Raw genomic sequence first — 21,908 nt, 5'->3', positions numbered from 1 at the left:
GGCCCTTGCACGCTTTTCGTTGTATTCAGGCCCCACAACATGTCACATCTAAGGAACGTCCTAACATTAACACAATGAATTAAAAGATTCATATCATGATTATTAAACAAATTTTATACTGGCTATCAACTTAATGCATACCTACACTATTCTCATCCAGAGATTTATCATGAGTATATATTTGAATTCTAAATGAAAATATCATTATAGATCAAAATTAAAAAAAAATTCTATAACAACATGTAAGGGTGTCAAACTAGTTTTCGAGTTGGGTTCAGGTCCAATTCGAAATTAACTAATCACTATTTGACCTGACCCGAACCTGAAAAAGGGTCAGAAATTGGAAACTGAAACCAAACTGCTCCAAACGCGGGTAGACCAGACCCAACCCGCTGAACCAGCGCAGAGCATGTTAGGAGTCCAGCAAGCGGGTTGCGGGCGAAGGGTCGAGCAGGCTAGCGCGGGTCAAGCGCGAGCGAGGGTCGTGAGGTAGGGCACTAGCGCGGATGCAAGGTGCGGGGTCGAGCTGCGAGGGAGGGTGCACAAGTGCGAGGCTGGCAGCACGCGCAGGGGTGAGGATATGAGGCAGGCCGTTGGTGCAAGGCGCGGGGACGAGTGTGGGCGAGGCAAGTGCAGGTGCGTCATGCGAGTTGTAGGACGTAGGATTGAGTCGAGTGATGAGGTGCTGGCTATGATGCACAGACATGGACACGGCGACACGTATACGACACAACACGGACACGGGACATGTCAGTTATTGAAAATATAAGACACGGACACGGGTTGGACACAGTATAATAGTTTTTTATATTTAAAAATAGTGTATAAAAATTAAATAAGTATAATTTTAAAAATAATTTGAAAATAATAAGCCATTTAACTAGAATTTGTGCTTAAAATGATTAGCATTAGGATGTCGAGAGTCGGGCGCAGATGCCGTTTATCAGTCACAGAGAGAGGAGATGAAAATACATTCACTGCAAAAAAGAAATTAAAATGAGAATATTTGATGATTGGGTATTATATGTGGACGTTGATTTGGTGTTGTGGATAGGAAATAAGAAATTCAGTTTAAATTCCGCAAAATACAAGAAATTATATTTAAAAAAATTCATAAAATATTTAAGATATGCATGTCCTCCAATTTGTATTTAATATTTTTTAATCGGACACATTTTCGACGTGTCCGACAAGTGTCGGGGGAGTGTTAGACGAGTGTCGTGTCTGACATGTCGTGTCGGATACGGTGTCAGACACTGCACGCCTCTTTGAGGAGAAGTGTCGATGCATCATAGTGTGCTGGTGGGATTCAGGTCACCCAGGTTAACTCGAACAAACCTAATTTTTAAAATGGGTCAGAAATCCAAACCCGGACCCAACTCGTTTACCAGACGGGTTGACCCGAACCAAGAATTTTTTGGGTCGTGTTCGGGTCGGGTTGAATACTTTCTCCACAACTAGAATTTCCTCAATAATTTGTCACTTCTTGTAAATGCAAAATACTATGTAGCCTGCAGCAATTTATTCTTTGCAAACAAATATCATTCAACTGCATAATTATTTTTATATGTCACAAACACTTTATGCTCTAAACATTAGATTGGAAGGTATTCGTAATTAACCTTCATTGACTAAACTTATTTTTCAAACAGGAACATAGCACAAAGGCTATTGTTTTACATATTAATTTATAATACCAAAAGAATAACTTACATTTAGAAAAAGGTAGGCACCAAAAGAGGAATTGAAAACCTAACTAGTTGTCTTATCATCTTAATTTCTAAATTTTCCAACATCCACTATCCCTTCTACGTAATTCCCCGTACTCTCTCAAACCTGATCAGCACTAATGAAAAATAACTATTATGTTCAAAGCAATGTCTTAGAAACATAATTTGATGTTTTTTTTGGGTTCATTAACTTTTTTCTTGATCATTCGCCACAACTTCTCATGGCTAGTTGAACTAAATTTGGAAGGTAGGACGTAATATACTTCTGAGATTAGGATGAATACACTGCTAAATTATTGCTAGATTACTGTAAAGATCCTTATATGAGATTGATTCAAATGTAAATGGATAAATTTATACAATTGGTTCTAATCCATAAATTTACATGAAGAGTAAGCGTTCATTTATATCCATGGATCTGAATTCAAATTCAAATAAAAGAATTGATACATCGCCAAAATTGTCTTGATCAAGCAAACTCTCTGGCCATATCCAACTTGGAAACTTCCAAAATTAAATTCAAGATCATCTAAACTCTAATTTTAGAAAACTTATAGTCAAATTGAGCAACTCATTGACACAAACCCAATGACATTAAAATCGGTACAATCTGAGCCCAAATGGGCCCAAATCAAGGGACTGAAACATATTTAAAAGGTTTAAAGAATTAATTGGATGACCAAATGATATCTAAGTATGGTATGCTTATAATCAAATCGAGCGGCTTGATTCCATTGCCTGCTGACTACAAACCCCCGACCACAGTCACCCAAGGACTACGGTCTCTCCCACCACCGTTGCTCGCCAACTACAATTCCACTAACCACCATCACCCAATTGCCGTCCTCTGACCACTGTCTCCAGCCAACTACGATCTCACTGACCACTGTAGCCTGACTACGGCCCTTCTGACCTCAGTCGTATGACAATTATGGTCCCTTTAACTACTGTCACCTGACTACGGTCCTTTCAACTTGCATCGCCCACCGACTCACGATCCTTTCAACCACCATCACCTAACTACGGACCTTCTAAACTCCTTTGTCCGCCAACTAGGGTCCATTCGACCACTGTCGCCCGACTACGATCCTTCCAACCTTCGTTGTCAGACGACTACGGTTCTTCCAACCTCCGCCGCCCTCCGACTATGGTCCTTCTCAACCACTGTCGCCCGACAATGATCATTCTGACCTCCATCGCCGACCAACTGCAGTACCTTCGACTCTCGTCGCCTGTAGAATATGATCTTTCTAACAACTATGGCCCACCAACTAAAGTCCTTCGAACCATCGTTGTCTACCGACTATGGTCCCTCTGACCTATATCGCCCATTGACTACGACCCCTCCAACCTACGTCGCCCGCCGACTACAACCTCTAACCTCCGACACCAGCTGACTATAGTCCCTCCCACTACCGTCACTCACTGATTAAGGTCCCTCCAACCTACATCGCCCGCCAACTATACTCCCTCTGACCACTATCGTCCGCCGACTATGGTCCCTCCTACCTCTGTCGCATGCTGAATATGGTCCCTTCGACCTTTTTCGCCCGCCGACTACGGTCCCTCCAACCTCCATCACCCGTCAACTACAACCCTAATATCACTAGATTCTTCCAACTACCACCATGTAATGTGCTCTATATGATGTATTTTTGCTTTATCGAGCCAAAGCCTTCACCCCAAGGAAGGGCCTCATTTGTAATCAATAATAAGCACTAGTATAATCATTTTGAATGGGTCAAGCCCCATGATTTTTTTTTCTTTTTTAGGATTTTCCACTTTAAAATCTTGGTGTCTGTTATGACTCATACACTCCTCTCTCTTATCTATCTATGTAATGGATCTTCGTATAAAACTTTGACGCTAAACTCTATATCTCTCAAGCGAATGTTTAGGATGCAATAAGAACAAAGAAATATTTCTAACTCAAAATAGTATAATATTTTCATCACAATTCCAACTCATTATAAGAAACCAATCTTAATCAGAACACTAGAATCTTTCCATCACATCTCCCAACTCCTTATGAGCCCCATCAATGGTGTATATATAAATATAGTGAAAACCCATGTGTAGTAAGGGAAAGATAATAATAAATATGTAAACAGTAATTTGTATTATAATATCCTAAGTAGACTTAAACGATTAAAGATGCAACAACACAACCACATCAAGTCTTTATCCTACTACGTGAGTTAACTACATAATCTTTTTTCTCCATAGTATCCTATTAAATGTCAAAATCTCATTTAAATCTAATAAAAAATATATTATTTCTAATATTTTCTAACCAAGTCTTTTTAGGTCTACCTCTACCTTTCTTAACATAGGTCAAATCTAATACTGAAAGTACGAGATGCGCCAAGAAGAAGGTGAATTGGTGCTTTTGAAATAATCCTAAGAAAGAGTACTATTTTTTTCGATTTTTCAAGACACTTAGAAATAAGCAATTTAAATTTTTGTATGCAGAAGCAAACAAATTAAATATACCTTGAAAAACAGTGATGATGAAATTCTAATAATCACAACAGAACATACATCTCAGAAATAGCTAAGATGAAGTGCAAAAAGTAAAATCAGAATGAACACACAAGATTTTATAGTGGTTCGGTCAAACCGTGATCAACGTTTACTCCCCGGAGTCCTCCACTCCAAGTATTGCACTAACACAAAGTGACTCTCCTTTTGCCCCCTCAGTAAAATGGAGAAGCCCTTACAAAACTCTCTTTCACCAACCCGGTGCGGCACAGGATCAAAACTCATTTTATAGGTAGAGAACCTTGACTCCTTTTTCTCCCTCATGAGAAGGCATAAAACCTCGAGAACCGACTAAGAAGCCTCTCTCCCTAGAGAGCTCCCACAAGACTCACCAAGGCCATAAGAGGAGCAAGCGTTCAACTAGCCCAGAGCAACCGTGTGATTCCCCTCACACTCAAGCTCGCATTCTCCTTCCTCTCACAAACCCTGATTTTCTTCAAAAGCTCCCTCTCAAAATTCCTTCTTCAGCCAAGTTTCTTTCTTTACATTACTTAAAAAAATGCTAAAGAATTGCTTTTCTAATAGGCTTCAAGAAAGTCAAGAAATTCAAGTTAGTCGTCACTGTTCGTACAATACAATCCAAGTTCGTACAGTACGATCAGTTCAAAACTAGCCCCATCCAGTACGAAGGAGAAAGAATAGTTCACAATTGTTTCAACACATCGTCCAGTATGATCTATTATATTTCCTATGTTCGTACAGGATGAATCTTGGGACAACCGAAAGCCGTCTTTATTAATCGTCCCGTACCGTATACTCTGTACAGTATGGTTAGTTAATTTCAAGCAATTCATCCAGTACGATATTAATATCGTACCGTACGATTAGAAAAAAAAAATCATGGTTTCATCCGGTACGATCTATGGGACGACCGAATTTCGTCTCTGTTCTTCATACATTAGGTTAAGGATCGTACAGTATGAATCATAAATCGTTAATTAACCATGATTTAATTGCTTAATTACGGGGGTTAATTTTAGAAAGATTTAAAATGATCGTACATTATGATTGTAATCGTAAAGTACGAATAGTTCATAAATCAAAATTCAAAATCTTACTTAAATTAATTTGGTGCTAGGATTTTTAGATCGAAACAAATCATACAATATGATCAAGATTGTACATTACGATTAGTTCACAGAAACTAATCTTCCAATTAGTCGTTAAGCCTATCCTCATATAACATATCATATAGTACGAATGAAAATCATACAGTATGATTTGTCCTTAAAAAAATTATTTCAAAAAAAAACTCCCCTGTGTGTGTGCATGATCACCCAATTTGAATACACTCTTTGTGGTCAGACTCAAGAAATGAAAAATGAAAAAAGAATAAAAATTACAGACTCTTTTATATCATATTCTACCCAATCTTGAGTTTTCAGTAGTCTTGAGCAATGTGTATTTTACCTGAAATGTTAGTGCTCACATAACAAAATAACAAGTAAAATATTCAAGGAAGAAAGTAATAATTCAGTCAATATTATTTGTCATCATCAAAATCACATACTAGGGATCCTAAATTACAACAAATAAATCTATTTTCCTGAGTTATTATATCAACTCAAACTTTTCTTATTAATGACATGATCGCCCAAAGTCAGAGTCCCCTCACTATATCTATTATTACTAAAATTATACTTCATGTATTCCGTTTTAGATCTACTCAAACGAAAACCTTTAGACTCTAAAGTTGACCTACATAGTTTAAGTTTATCTTCAACTCCCTCTCTAATCTAATAAACAATAAGAATATTATCAACAAAAAGCATAAACCAGATACATCCTCTTGCAAATGTCTAGAAAACATCCATGACTAATGCAAAAATATATGGGCTTAAAGCTCATCCTTGATGTTATCAAACTAAAAATACTTGGTCAAGATGGAACAAATAATTTTGTAAGTACTTGTTGAAATAATTAGTGTGAGGTAACTCTGTTGTTAAGGAGATGCATCAGAAGGGAGGATTTAGTAGAATCCTATTTAAGAATGTGCCCACGAAGATACGCAGTTCAATCGGGTGTGCTTAAGTGGAAATATAGGACAGTTAAGTGTCGAATCATATAAAAATTACTTCAATTTATTTACTATCACACAATAGTTGTGATATTGTGATTTTGTTTCTCTTAGTATTATTACACACATACTCTCATCATTCACTTGTAAACATACATTCATTAGGACTTGCCTTTAATTTCATAAAAAATTTAAACAGAAATTCACCCCTCTCAGTTAAAGAAGGAGAAGGTTGTTTCTATAAGCCATGAGTTTGAACCACAAGTTCGGTGATTTATCACTCACCTTTCTCAATAAACAAAAAACGCATTGCCATCCATAATTATTAATTGTTGACAAAACCTAGACTCTTTCTTATGTCTTAATATTCTTGAATTAAGATTCTCATGGCACAAATTCATCTTTCACTAATACCTGTCATTTAGTGCATTCTCTTATATGTGACTTAATCCATAATTAACATGACCGATAAGCTAACTTTATCAAGATTTAAAAATTTTGAACAAGCTTAATGCAAATCATTTTAAAAAATCAAATATATATTAATTAAAAAATAGGTCGAATGGGAAAATAACTAAATAGTTATAGGTAGGTCCCGACTGAAATAGAAAACCCTAATTACTATGAAAGAATTAACACAGCCATAATGACTTCATCCTCCCTATGGACCCCCAATACATGATAGAATAATTCAGTAAATCACAACCCCACAATCTTGAAGCTAGACAAAAGTATGATTCCCAAACCCATCAGCGTTTTCTCTATCATTATCTCTTTCTATCCATACTTTCATATAATCATTATCAGCCTTGAACCCAAACGAACCTACTCATTTGCATTATATGCTACATTATATGTTGCATATTCCTATGTGAGTCTTACTGAGAATAGTAAGAGAGTGAACTCAAGTATCCTCAAGTAGATGGACTGGGGAATTTTAAAGAAAATTAATATTTTTTCTTTAAAATGGTAATCAGGTAAACCCTCTTGCCTCAAACAAAAAGTAAGCTATAAATTATAAAACAATAATCACTTAATTAATGCAAAAAAAAAATGATTTAATGTTATCTAAGAGGTCAGTTCATATATTTATCATGTTATGATTCATATAGTTTTCCCAATAACCATATCAAGCATGAATAGCACTTCCAAAAGATGGTTCTTGGTAATATCCTGTTAGTTGATTTCGTATCTGCTAAGCTAACTACTGCCTTTTTATATCTTCTTAGAAATCACCAGAGATTTCTATTATCTGATAGTATACATGAAATCTTGGAGATTAAACCTAACTAAGCACACTTATTCAATCCAAATTTTATTTTATAAAATCTATACATTGAAATACAAATATCAAATGCACATTTAAATAACCATGCATCCATTCAAATCATTGATAGTAAAAAAGCATCTATTTGGTCCATCAGCATCCACATCACTTGTTTGACCCAAAACAACAAAATTTCACAAAAAGAATCAACTTGCTTTTTAAATAGATTGGCATTGATACCTAGTAGAAATGAGGTAGCTGTAGAATCATTCCAAAGAAAATATAATACAAGATTGGAAGAGAAATCTCATGAAATTAAAAAATTGCATGTGTCAAACAAAAATTAGAATCTAGGAAGGCAGGAGTAAATAAAAAGCCCTTCCAAACCATTTTGCATATATAAGCTAATATTGAAAACATAATAAAAAGAGGAAAGCCAATATATTTCCACTTAATTGCCAAATAACAAACATCCAACGCTAGATATACAGTCATTATATAAAGAGATTTGAAATCTATCCCTCAACAGCACAAACATTGTAAAGCGTGAGTAATTCCTAAACTATGTACCTGATTGTTTTTCTCCATTAGCATGCTTGCAAAACCAGGCGGAACAAGTGGCCGGGTTGCAGGAACATGGATAAAAGGAGAGGATTTTGTAGAATTGCAAGGGGAAAGAGAATCATCTACACATTCATCAGGTTTTCTTGTACTCTGTGTGCTTTTATCAGCATCAGAATTGTCTAATAGTACCGTTATGTCCAAGTCAAGGTTCCCTTTGTGAATATCGTTGCTATGTTTCTCTTGTAGCGTTTTCTGCTGCTCTTTCCTCATTAACTCAAAGGACTCTAAATGGCCAATTAAAAAAAAAAACATTCATTAATTAACTTGGATTGCAGTCAGGTGTCTAAGCTAGAAAATAAAAAGTAGTGTACAAATCTTGAAGAAAGCTGATTCCTGGTGTTGCTAACAAGCTAATGTAATACCTCTCCTCTTTCTTTCTTCTTCAGCTCTGTCCACATTCGAACATTCACTTGATCCAAAAGTTTCATCATTACATAAATCACTGCCATCTTTGCGTGAATAAGGTGCAGCCTGATGGAAAGGATAATCCAAACTCACAAACTACATCTTACAAACTCTATCAATATAGAAATGGCTGATCTACACCAAGTTACACCATCATATTGACATAAATAACCAAATGAAACCATCATTTTGAGAAACGTATGCATACAAATTTCTTAACTAATAAATGAAATCAGATCTCAGAAAATTATACCTTATAAGGTCGTGGGGGTTGATAAGGCTCGGTACTCTTATTAAGCTGATAATGGCCATTACCCCGAGCCTTTGAGGCTGAAGCTCCAGTAAATCCTGGAGTTCTAGCCAACGCACCGCTTCCCAAAAGACCATCATGCTCTGGATCTTGCCAAGTGCGCCGATTTTGATTTCCAAACCTTCTTCCAGAGTCTTCAGAATTCCATAATAAAATCAAATGGAATCAATAGAATAATTAAAATAAATAATAAAAAAATGCAATATGTGGGCATTAATTTGAGGAGAAAAAATGCCAGAACAAAGCAACATGCAAAATGACTCACAGAACAGACACAAATGTTCAAGTCAATAAGGCAAGTTGAATTGCTTTTCAAATAAATTTAAGAAATGACAGATAATGAATTTAAAAAAAAGTTTAACTATCATGGAATTTATATTAGCACATTAGAAAACTAATGCAGAAGTTCGTGCAAATGTAAATGAAACAAAAAACAATACTTTAGAACCTGTTCGGGATTCTTTTATTTTCTTTTTTCTTTTAAATATGGATTGTTAGTGCATTTTTAAAATGATTTTATATCTATTTTTTTTTAACAAATGAAAATATTTTTAAAAACACTCAAAACAATTTGGGGTCTTTGAGTGTATTAAAATATTACTACCACTTTTAACCACTATCAGCCACCACTATTGCAGGCAACTATTATTATCGCCATAGCCTCACCAGTCGTTGCCGCTGTCTCACCAGCTACCATCACAACCACCGCATAAATCAAATCATTTAATATTTAATAAAAACTAAAAAAAATGTTTTTAAGATTACTAAAATAAAAGTGATATCACATGACCTCTTAACTTCAAGATCAACACAGTGAAAATACTTCGCAACATCATGTTACAATTTGACCATGTCATGTATGAGCACAACAATCAATAAACGAAGCACCTAAACACACAAAATAGTAGCTAGACTGGCATTAAGATCCTGCACAAATGAGAAGCCGATAATTGAAAGAATATTTACAATAAAATATAAGAAATATGAAACCTCTGAGAGAATATTTAAACTTCAGCAAGCTTTATTGTCAATATTTCAAATAAAACAATAAAAATACCACTCCAGCATTAAGAATGTTTGCTCTTTGAAAAGCTATAAATAGACCAAAGAAAAGAAATGGTAGCTAAAATAAACATTGATGAAGACCTAAAAATTAAAATAGAAGACATTAATGACCAGCTTTCTCAACAAAATATCTGATAAATCACTTTTTCTCTTTTCCTGCGTTGATTTCTTAGCTCAGGATAAATAATGATTACCACCCAAGATATTATTGCTTACAGAATGCTGTAAGGTCAATATTTACAGTAAGCTGATTAACGGCAAATGAATGGAACCAATAGAAAAAGCCAAAGATCAGTTAAAAGTTTTAAGGCAATTTTAGTAGAATATTCCCATAAGGGTAAGGGAAAATAGCATCTTTTCTATCTTCAGACAGAGGATCAAGTTATTGCACCTAGTTTCAATATTATTATCAGTTTTGGTTTCTCCAGAACAACTTTCTGAATATAATGCTCTCGAACCTAGATGTTGCTACAATGGCTTCTAACTAGAGCTATAAATTTCACTTGAGGATGGAAGATCTATGAAAATCGAATCAGTTTTAGGATCAGGAATAAATAAATAAAATGATTTTAAAATGTATTTAGGGGCTGTTTGGTATGCAGAATTGGGAGGGTAAAGTAAAACAATTACACATATTTAATAAATTCGGTTGTTTGGTTAATTTTGAGCGGAACAAAAGGAAACCCTCCGAAGCATTAGGCGTGTATTACGGGGCGTGTTTCGTGCGAATTAGAAACCCGCTCATATTGAGCGTGCTATAAAATCGCTCGATAAAATCCTTCGCATCGTCGTTGTTGTTCGGCTCCTTCGTTCTTGTTCGACTTCGCTCCTTTGACGACGTTCCCTTTGCCTGTCGGAACGGAAGTTGCGGCATTTTCATCGGAAGTATGGACGGGAGCTCGCAAGTTCTGAAGGTAACTTTCTTTCTTTCGCGCGCAACTTGGGCCAAATCCCGTCAATCCTTCGAACTACATGATATGGTAAAAAATCCATATTTTTTCCTCGGTGAGACATCGCGCTTTCACCATCTTCTTGATGCACACCTCAATCAATCTCTTCAGCTCCAATCGGCTCTTGGCATTCTGATTATCTGTTGACAAAGGCTCATTTGTAAGGCAAGCTAAGCTTTTGCCAGAGATACTGTACGATCACCATTTCTTGGAGATTCCTCAACATCTTCAAGCAGGAATCTCTCTCCAAAATGGCATGACCATCCACCTATTTTATATGCTGCATAAACATTACTATGCCACAGTTTTACTATAAACCTCGTTACAGTCATTATAACTACTTGTTTATCTGAAAATTTACCTAACCTGAATGCCGGAAACAAGACGGCAACGATCTTCTTCTGCATCAGCTACGAGATTCGGCTCATTCTGAACCACATTTTATATATCATGATTATCCTGCTTAAACCCAAAAGTCAGTCTCCTCATGCTAAAAACACCAATATGAAACTAACAAATAGAGTTATTTCATCAAACAGATAGTTTGCATGACGCATTTGAAGTAAAGGAGATCGGCGTCACCGAAACAATGAACTTGTACCAAGTACTAGTCTGATTTTATTAAAAAACAAACTTGAGATTCAAAAAAATAATGATTTTATTTTTTTACTCGTTTTATTTCATGAATTATTACACATTAATATTTTTTTTTGCATGAAGTTTGATGTTATAGTTACAAAAACCATTGGAAAATGTTGTTGAACTACATGAGATTCAAAAATATAATGATTGCTGAAAGTTATTTGTATTGCAATTAGTACAGTATGTGTACTATAGCAACAGATTCGCAAAGAAAAAAATATGATCGTCAACGGAATATACAACGTGACACATATCTTTCTAGGTTATATAATGGATGTGATTCTAACTGTGTGACATGGTACGCATGAGACGAGCACATTTTTTCAAATTATGTGATTTAATGCATACACGAGGATTGTTGTTAGACACAATAAATGTGCGGATCGAGGAACAAGTTGCTATGTTATTACATACACTCGGGCATAGTGTTCGTAACCGAGTCATCCGATTTAACTTTCATCGCTCTGGAGAAATTTTTAGTAGGTACTTCAAAGCTGCATTACATGTTGTTGGGGAGTTACACAATGAGTTTATCAAGCCTCCACCACCTGAAACTCAATATAAGATTAAATCAAGTAATAGGTTTATGCCAATTTTCAAGGTATAATTAATTTTTTATTCAATGAAAATGATGGGGACATCAGTTGGAAAGTCTACTGTCGACGCGGTCGTAAATCAACGGCCACGATTTACCCGATGTACTTTTGATTTTATTATTGTCTGCTTAATGATGTAAATTTTTTATTTCAGCATTTTCCGTTTTTACCCTTCCTTGAGGGATTGAGTCTTGTAGCCCATTAAGGGTATTTGAGTCCTTTTTGCTTTAAGTCATTGTATGAGGCTATTTATAGCTTTCATCTTGTTATTTTGAAGTTAATGAATGATGAAGAAAATTTTCCTGCATTTGTCTTCTTGCATGAGCTCTTGTGAGAGTTTGAGTGTTGATGGAGAGAGATCCCTAAGAGAGGGAAGCTTGCGCACTACCCACCAACCTTGGAGACGGCCGGGTTCGTGGTCTTTCTTTATCTTTGTCTTTGTCTTTCCTCCTTCCACCACCACCACCGGACATCTTCACGCCCAAACCCTTCTCCAACTCCAAGCAATCATCACCCCCTCAATCGAACTTCCACTCCCACCTCCTCCACCATAAGCCGTCGGTCACCTCACCCAACCCCCTCCTCCCTCAACCCACGACCAACACCCCACCCGACCCCTCATACCGCCGGCCCAACCTCTAGCCGCCGGCCACCATCCACCTCCTCATCCCCATTGAAATCCTTGCCTAATTTGGGAGATTTAATTTTGGACAGATTTTTAAAATTCAAATCCAACTAATTTGAATTTGAAAATCTTTCCTAAGTTGTCATGCTATTTTTTGGAAAGTTCCTAAATCAAGTCTTTTGAATTTCAAATTCAATTGGATTTGATTAATTACCTTCGTAATCCTAAATTTGATTTATGCAAGCATGACACCTCACCCCCAAATTCCCTCTTGCCCATTATTGCCGCCGGCCACTCTTGGCTAAATCCTTAATTGTTTCCTAATCCCCATCCTTGTTTTAAGGAAAGAATTTCAATTCCCCCTAATCTCATCCTAACCGAAATTTCCTTTCATCCCTAGACTCTATTTTATTTCCTAAAACTGGATATTGGATTTAGGAAAGAAGAGCCCCAACCCCTCTCAATCCCGTCGGCCTCCTTTCCCTGTCACCCGTCTCTCCCCTCCCTCTCATATCTCCTCTCCTCCTTGACGTCACTTTGCTTGATTTCCTTAACTCTAGCTGCAAATTTTTTCCTCCCTACACGGAGAGTTGGAATTCCTCTCAGATTTCTGAGAGAAGAAAATCTAAAATATTTCAGATTCCTTCAAAAGAATTATGCAGCTTTGTGGAAGAACTTGGAAAAACTGGAAGTCTTCTCAGATTTTGGACTCAGATTCTTTTCTGTATTTTGGAAGAAGATTTGGGGCTTAACCTCTCTCCGCTTATAAGAGAAGATTCTTTCTTTTGCTACCATTCGAGAGGTGTATCAAGAAGATTCTCTGCAAAGGTGTATCAAGATGATTCTCCGCAAAGGTGATATTCTTCATTGAATCGTGTACTTTCTTATACTACTTCGTAGGGAGATTGTTCAAGCAAGAGATTTTGTTCCACTGTCACCATCCATTAGTAACGTAGGATTGTTACTTCTTTGCTTTTAGACCTCTTGTTAGATCAACGTTATGATGAAAGCTACTTTGTACGCATTGCTTTAATTCTTCTAAATATTTTGATTTTGTTTAGTCTCTCGTGTAGCTTAGCCTAAACGGACGTAACCGCTTAATTGTTTTATTTCATGATTTTAGTGGTTAATAACGAGAAATCTAAAGTTGTTCTTTAAATATTTCGTGAAAATTTCCTGTCTCGCATTTAGTCTTGCATCAGAAAAACTCTCTGTTTATTACAGAATCCTAAATATACTTTGTGTCAAATTTAAGATTGTATTGGTACGATAGATGGAACTCATATTAAAGCTAGGATTCCAAAAGAAAACGAAGCCGCATTTAGAGGAAGGAAACCATATCCAACACGAAATGTTTTAGCAACAGTAGATTTTGATTTGAGGTTCACATACATGCTTGCTAGTTGGGAAGGTTCTTCTCATGACGCAGCAGTACTTAAAAATGCATTAGAAAGATTAGATGGTTTACATGTACCAACAGGTAAATATTATCAGGCTGATGGTGGCTACTCCGCACGCAATGGTTTTATTTCGTCATAACGTGCCACAAGATATCACTTGAAGGAATTTAGTTCTATTCAACCTACAAATTCAAAGGAGCTTTTTAATCTATGGCATTCCTCATTACGCACAACTGTTGAGCGTGCATTTGGTTCCTTGAAAAATCGTTTCACAATTATAAAATGTGAACCCTACTTTCCTCCACAAACTCAAGTTAATATTGTGATTGTTTGTTACATACTGCATAATTGGATAGTTACAGAAGGTGGCGATGAATTCATTCAATCCGAGGATGAATGGGCTAGAAGAAGCTACTGTAGAAGAGGAGAGCAAGCAGATGTAAATGATTTGCGAGAATGGCTAGATAAAATAGATGAAATTGCTCAATTCATGTGGACTCGCATGCAAAATGATGGATTTTAGATTTGTTTTTTTCTTTTTTTTTTAATTTACATGTAACTTACTAAGTTCTACTACTGACTCGCATACAAAATGTTGTTTTTATTGATTATATTGATATATGTGATTATGCACTACTACTCTCCTGTACCATGATAAGAATCTTCTATTTATATCTTCACAAAAGTCTTACCTCTTAAATAGATTTTGGCTTACTGGTTTCTTTTAAGGTTTCTATTGTTGCTACATTCAGACTATCTACTTAATGCTTTATATTGTAAACCCATTTGCATCAACAAGATTTTGATTATTTGGTCACTAAAAGAATTCCCCTGCTTTATTTTCTTTTAATTTAACAATCTTTTAACACATTAACCATTTTATGTTATAGGTTACTTGTTCATATATTGTGGGTTTATATATGATATCTTTGTTTAGATGGTTTACAGTGAATTTAAAACTTCCGTAATTATACACGTCACAATAGTTTCTTATGATTGTATGCTGTTTTCATATCCAATAAATAAATTTTGATTTTGTGATTGACTTTTGTTATGAAGTCTCTTGTCCTTCTTTTGTTTCTTATATCTCCTCTATGGCTTTAAAAGAACATAAATTCTTTAAGTAGAAAATGTGCTTACATGATCTGTAAATTATTTGAGGAGCTTTTGAATTGAAACGTGACTCTGCAGAGTCTTGAACGACAGTAAACTACAGCTTGAAATGGATGATGTTAGAATTCATAGAATTTGAGAAGGTTAAAAATACCTTCTAATTAATATACAAAATTATCCCTATTTATAGATCTATACAAGATGTCTTAATAAAGAAATAAATAACTTCTAATTGATATATAATTACCTCAATATAATCCTTCCTAATTCAGCTACCCAAATATAGAAGGATATTGGCGTGATCCAGGTGAGTCTCCCACGGATTCTCATCCTGACCGTGAGATCAAATGCCAAGGGATGACTGAGATTTTGACACTCCCCCTCAAGCTGGAAACCAGCATGCAATTACTCGCTCAGAGGTAGAGCTGTATTGGTTATAGATAGAATATCAATCACACGAGAAAGCCGACAATGAAGGTCGATCATGGAAAACTATCCTCAATATTCCGATAATTAAGGTCGGTTGTGTGAACTTGTATTCCTCCGGTTTCCAGCAATGAAGACTGTATTTATAATAGCAATAAAGGCTGATTTGATCAACCATAAAGGCTGATTTGCTTGTATCAGCAATAAAGGCTGATTTGTTTGTATCAACAATAAAGGCTGATTTGATTATGTCAGCAATAAAGGCTGATTTGATTATATCAGCAATAAAGGCTGATATCATGTCTTAATCATATCTCAAATCTGATTTAAGACTTCTTGCTGTTGTCGGCCCGTCTAAGATAATCGGGAGGGGCGTCTCTGTGGATCTGAGCGGAATAGGAAAATCAGAAGGAGCTTTCGATCGAGTCGTCTGAGCGAGCGTTCAGGCGAACTTCTTCTCCTGGCTTCTTCCTGCCTTCCGACATCCAAGCTAGTGTCTTCCTCCGAGCGGCTCCTTCCTGCGTCTAGAAGCTAAAGCGAGGCTTCGACTTTGTCTTCCGCTTTTAGCTAGGGCCTTCTGCAACAGCTTCTGTCTTTGGTAAAGCTCCGCTCTAAGGCGTCCGACGTCCTTTGGCAATGCTCCACTCTGTCGGCAAGGTACCGTCTGCAGAGGGCTCCGTCTACACTGTCCTGTCTTTGCAACGCTTCGTTCGTTCGAGTCAAAATAAGGAAACGGAGGTAGCGTCGGCAACGTCTGGCAACTCCAGTCTCTTCTTCTTCTCCTCCAAGAATTCTACGATCGTTCTTCCATCGGCAATGAAAGTCGTTGGCTCTTAAATACCACGAAACATGATCACTTGGCGACCATGCGTAGGATGAAGTCCTTGTAACAAATGGTGCCATCCGGCAAGACATCAACCTTACAGATCCACGCATCGAACTCATTCGGCTCGAGTTTCTCCCCAATAGATGTAAGAACGTGGCGGAGGTAGGCGACCAATACCAAGCCGATGGAATCTTTGTCGAGAACTTTGAAAGCGCCGCGGAGTTGGTGGTCAAAAGGCTCGGCTCGCAAGTGCTTCCGCATCAGCTCCAGGAAGAGAGTGAAGTCAAAAGGCGTCGTTAGCCCCTCCTCAGTCGCGATCGCCTTCAGCTGCGCCTACGATCTTTTCTTTCAAAACCTACAGATTCGAATGCTAGATGGATGCATAAAAAGTTAGGAAACTGATTTAAGTTGTTGAATATTGGCATATCTATTAAAGTTGTTATCACTATAAACTGTTTCATGTTAATTTGTTGTATTATAACTACGAACAATGGGTATATTTTTATATTTTGTTTTCTAATTGTATATTTACATTAATGTTGTTTACATGTTATGATTGAGAATCGTGTTATTTATTGATTGCTAATAAAAAACAATTGTTTTTACCACTAAATTAAACAAAGAAATCGGTTTGAAAATTTAGTTTTCTGCAATTTTTTTGTAAAAACATTATTTGAAAAATAAAAATTTTAAATTTTAAAATAATTTAAAATTAAAATTTTTCTCTATCACAAGTATATTTTCGTCTATTGCAGCACACTGCTAAGTTAATACATAGCATAATTTTATATCTTATAAAAAAAATTATAATAAGATTGTGCAATAAATGAATAAACTGATTTTATTTTATAGCACCAAATAATACTAATTAACATAAATACACTGCTTTTATAAATACACTTGTTTTAATGTCAAAATAAATTATTAAAAAAATGCTTTTACTTTACTCTGGATATACCTAACCAAACAAGGGAAACAATTCTCCTGCATTTATTTTGTAAACAATCAAACATGCTCAAAGTATTCGGAATGTATTACATTTACTTTACATTGTATTTATTTTACACTGCATTTCTTTTTCAGGCAACCAAACAGCTCCTTAAATTAAGAGAGAGAAAGATATATATATATATATATATATAGAACATGAATGTATGTGAATGTTTACATGTATGCATGTTGGGCCAAAAATTTTATTATAATCAAAACCAACGAGTTGGGCATGGTGTGAACAAAGCTTGGATCTAACCATTCACCAACTAAGCTTGCCTCATATCAAGATCGACCAAACACTACTTCTAAACATGGTTTTAATCTTAGATTGAATTGTATTCAAACAGCAATTGACTCAAGAGAACAACAGCATTGAATTGAAGGAACAATTGAAACTAAAATATATGAAAAGTAACTATTTACAAAAAATCCAATAGAGATTGAAAACATCTAGTATCATCAAAAGAAACTTGGAGTCAACAAACAATAAAATATTTGATATCATATAAAATAATCAGTCACCAAAATAACAGCAATACTTTAATCTGAGTCAAAAGAATGATACAAGGAAACTATTGAAACAAAGATTATATGTTGGAAATTACGAAAGATTCCAAGTTCAAAAGCATTTTGATTTCAAGAAAATATCAAACCTTTAGACCAACATCCAAATGGTTATAAATATAATTCCAATTAAGTATATACCATAATTTTTTTTTAAACATATAGCGCTATACAAACCAATTGCAGTTCCTGAATTTCTTTCTTGCCATCATAATAAAAATGTGATCATCGTCAAACAGCTTAACTAAATAGCATTACATGATTCAAACTTGTAAGAATTTAAACAGCTGATCTCCAAACTTGTGCCAACTGAACAAATTCACATAAAAAAAGGTTTAAAAAAAATAAAAAAAATAAATAAAAAATAAATAAAAAAAAAAGGTTTTCTTCTATTATAGTTCACCATCTTCACAAGAAAATTAATAAAATTATTTAGTAGAATTCAATCACTAGGCTGTGTTAACTGCTAAAGAAACAGTGCTGTTATGAATGTCATAGGTACATCAAATGCCTAAAAACTTTATGTTCTTAGAAAGGAATGCCTAAAATAATTGCTTACCAATCGCATTAGCCACCTATTCATCAAACATGAGGTAATGGATATGATGTCAAAGAGTCAGATTGTATAAAGAGTAAGATAGGAGACATGTTTAAAGGGTACACCTAAAAAAACCCATCATAATATTGGCTCACTTGTGTCAAGGTCCTAAAATTCTCAAATAATAGAAATAAAAGAACTAGCCTACTTCTACAGCACAAACATTAAATTAAATAAAATAGGGCTAAAACTTGAATCCCCATGGAGTCGAGATCCCAGTTAAAACTAAGCAGGTGAAATTGCATACCTGAAGCCACTCAATGCTTTTGGCAATAACAAAAATCACCTATTATACCATGCAAGTTGGTTGTCCCAATAAGCAAAAATAAAACACCATAAAATGAGTCTACTAATGTCATAAACTCTTATTTACAAAATCCGTGATACAAGATTCAAATTTTTGCTAGTGGGTACTAGCTAGGTTAATTGATAAAGGCCTTTGGAAATTATTCCAAGGTCATGAGATTGAGTCCCGCCTACACCCAAAAAAATTATAAAAAAACAAAACTTCCATAGCAATGCAGACCTGCATGACCATAAATATGTACAAAAAAAGAAAATTGCACCCTTGATATAGATCATAAAGTTTCTTCTCTAGTGAGTGAAGAATAAGGATGGAAACTTGTGATGAACTTACTGCTCAAACAATGCCATGTTAAAATGGGCAATCAGCTGACAATTGTGACAAACTTATTGCTTAAATAATGGCATGTCAAAATGGGCTACCAACACACAAAATTTAAGGGCTCCAAAGTCCAGAGTGAAAATAATCTTAATTCTATAAACCTAATAGATGAATTGGATGGCTGAAACAGCCATATAACGCCAATACGACAATGAATACTAACAACATAATAAAGCTGGCTATAAAAGCTACATTTAGGCAATCATCTGCAGTTAAACAAAACAATAACATCAATTTGCTTCAGATGTCCCAGAAAAGACTTTGGTTCAAGTTTTGGGTAAGCCCAATGGCAGAATCAATGCAAAAATCCTTCTAATAGTGTTCTAGCTAGCATAGTAAACTTAAGTGAATGCATCTATCCAACTATCTACAGACAGAAGCAGATAAATCAAAATTCTGCATATTATAACAGAGGAGCAAAAGAAGAAAACATTCACCAAAAAGCATGGAGGACAAAGGTAAGGAAAATCAAACAGACCTTGGGTAAAGGATTCCCGGTCGGACAGCAAGTCTCCTTCCCTGTCACTTGATCCAGATGACCGAGTGTCCCACCTCGAGGATATCCCTTTTGTATAGCTGTTTGAATTTTCTGATCTATTCAGCGATAGTGAACCATACTCTCCCCGCCTTGAACCGTGCAAAGATAAGTTGCCAACACTTCTTTGCCGCTCAAATGCTGTATTAGTAGCTTCTTCAAGATCACTGTCCCCAGGAGAAAAAGAAATATGTGTATGGCCTAATTAATAACAGATAAAATTCAACAAGGAACAAATCTAATAAGAAAACAGAATGTATACCTCAGGATTGATTTGTCCAATCCACTGGGTAACTTCTTGCAAGCATCCAACTCACTCAAAGACAAAAAAAAATCCCTCGTATACCTAATTCTCGGCTTCCTGAATCCAAAAAACAAGACAGCTTAGAAGCAGAAGAACATGAATTCGCCAATTCTTTCAGTAAACTAAGCAAATATCACAGAGATCGCTTACTTCTGATCCGATATAGGCGCGCTGCTTTCCATCGGGGATGGAAGCGACAATGGGTCCTCATGCTCTGAACTCATCCACGGAACACTCGCTTAGCTCCTATATTACAGCTTGATAGGCGAGAAACAAATCAAAACCCTTCGTAGCTTTCATGCTACAAAAAAAAAACAAACAAACAACAAGAGGAAACTACAAAAACCGACGCATGTTCCCTAACGCTGCAATAGTAAAGGGACTCTCTATCAGATGAAGCCAAGGATGCCTGCCCCAGAAAACTCTTCCTAATTGAAAAATAAAGCTTTACAAAACCCTAGATAAGTCAGTCGAGAATTCCAGCCCCAAAATTGGTCCCTAGGGCAAGGAAATGAATATGTACAAAGGCGTGGGAGAATTCAGAAGTGGCAGAGATGGAGAGGGTAGGGAACGGAGGAAATCAGGTCGTGGAGATCGATCGGTGGTTGGGATAGATCGTGGGAGAACAGGCGGTTGGGATAGATCGTGGGAGAACAGGTGGTTGGGATAGATCGTGGGAGAACAGGAATTTAGGAGAACAGGAATTTAGGCGTCCAGTAAACCTACAGTCGGTGAGTGATTGATGGGAGTTTCACCCTTGCATCGAAGGTTGTAAGGGTAGAGCGGCTTGAAGGTAAAGGAGAATTAATCTTCCCGTCTGCGATACGTAGAAAGAGGCAGAGCTGAGGTGGAGAACGAAGCAGTCAAGCAAAACAATATCGGAGAGAGAGGGAGAGAGGGAGAGAGACGATGGCGAGGAACTTTTATTACATTCATGAACACAGGCTCCTCTACGTTCGGTTTTAGATCAAAATAGTGCAATACTCAGTTTTTTGAAAAAACTCGGTGCAACTCAGTACTCAGTATTGTATTTTTTTTGCTTAGAATCGAACTTAGAGGAGCGTACAATCACAGGATAAAATAAAAGTTCGATGGCGAGAGGACGGAGGGGTAGAGGTCACCAAAAGTAGAAGATCGCTTGGAGAATAGACGATCATTCGGTTCTTGGATTCATCCTGCTGCGTTTTCTCGTTTGTGTTTTGGTTTTGGTTTAATTAACCTGATGCAGCATTTTTTTATTTTTTCCAATGCACGAGTCTGCCCATATCAGTTGCAGTAAATTACAGATGTATCATTGCCTTCAAGCATTTATGAGGATCCGCTGCAACAATGGAACACGGAACATTGATCCAGTGCATGTAAATGAGGGGGCACAAAGGAAGGTTCAATATAAGCTTGGCATCAAGAAAAGTTTTTATTGCATACCATTAGCTGAGAATTCCTATATTATAACGAATATAATACTTAAAGTATATTAAAATAAATATATGTAGTAATCATTAAAAATATAATTATTCAATTGAGAATTATTCTTAAATCACATCAACTATATTGAGATTATTGAGTGAAAACAAAAAACAAGAAATTTAGAGTTTGAAAAGAATAATACTAGAGTAAGAAGGTTTGAGATTTCAGTTAAATAATATTGTGGTATAGAAAATTGTATAAACTTGGCTCACCCTCAACGTTTAT

The 21,908-nt window shown here is 36.0% G+C and overlaps 2 protein-coding genes across 4 annotated transcripts in view; both read right to left on the bottom strand.

Annotated features, from left to right (window-relative positions):
- The window catches only part of LOC110112411, a 45,881-nt gene extending 24,712 nt beyond the window's left edge, over nt 1-21,169 (bottom strand). Inside the window, exons 1-7 of one of the 3 annotated variants that reach the window (XM_020844626.2) lie at nt 20,943-21,169; nt 20,367-20,473; nt 20,175-20,273; nt 19,856-20,079; nt 8,838-9,028; nt 8,542-8,650; nt 8,126-8,403 (exon numbers count right to left, since the gene is read on the bottom strand). In XM_020844626.2, coding sequence (XP_020700285.1) covers nt 8,126-8,403; nt 8,542-8,650; nt 8,838-9,028; nt 19,856-20,079; nt 20,175-20,273; nt 20,367-20,440 — 975 coding nt within the window. In that variant the 5' untranslated portion in view covers nt 20,441-20,473; nt 20,943-21,169. The remainder of the gene's footprint in view (nt 1-8,125; nt 8,404-8,541; nt 8,651-8,837; nt 9,029-19,855; nt 20,080-20,174; nt 20,274-20,366; nt 20,474-20,942) is intronic. The other 2 variants (XM_020844627.2, XM_028693405.1) reach the window with 2 other exon arrangements.
- Nucleotides 15,537-19,224, bottom strand: LOC110112408 (probable calcium-binding protein CML7). Its single transcript, XM_020844621.2, has 2 exons — nt 19,219-19,224; nt 15,537-16,870 (listed from the first exon to the last, which is right to left on the bottom strand). Exons 1-2 carry the CDS (start codon nt 19,222-19,224, stop codon nt 16,565-16,567), a joined length of 312 nt encoding a protein of 103 aa, XP_020700280.1. The 3' UTR covers nt 15,537-16,564.
- Nucleotides 21,170-21,908: the final 739 nt, after the last annotated feature.

The sequence above is a fragment of the Dendrobium catenatum genome, unplaced genomic scaffold (assembly GCF_001605985.2).
Source record: "Dendrobium catenatum unplaced genomic scaffold, ASM160598v2 fragScaff_scaffold_272, whole genome shotgun sequence".
In the NCBI taxonomy this organism is placed as follows: domain Eukaryota; kingdom Viridiplantae; phylum Streptophyta; class Magnoliopsida; order Asparagales; family Orchidaceae; genus Dendrobium; species Dendrobium catenatum.
Note: the sequence above shows the minus strand (reverse complement) of the source record. Positions and strands in the feature narration are given on the sequence as shown.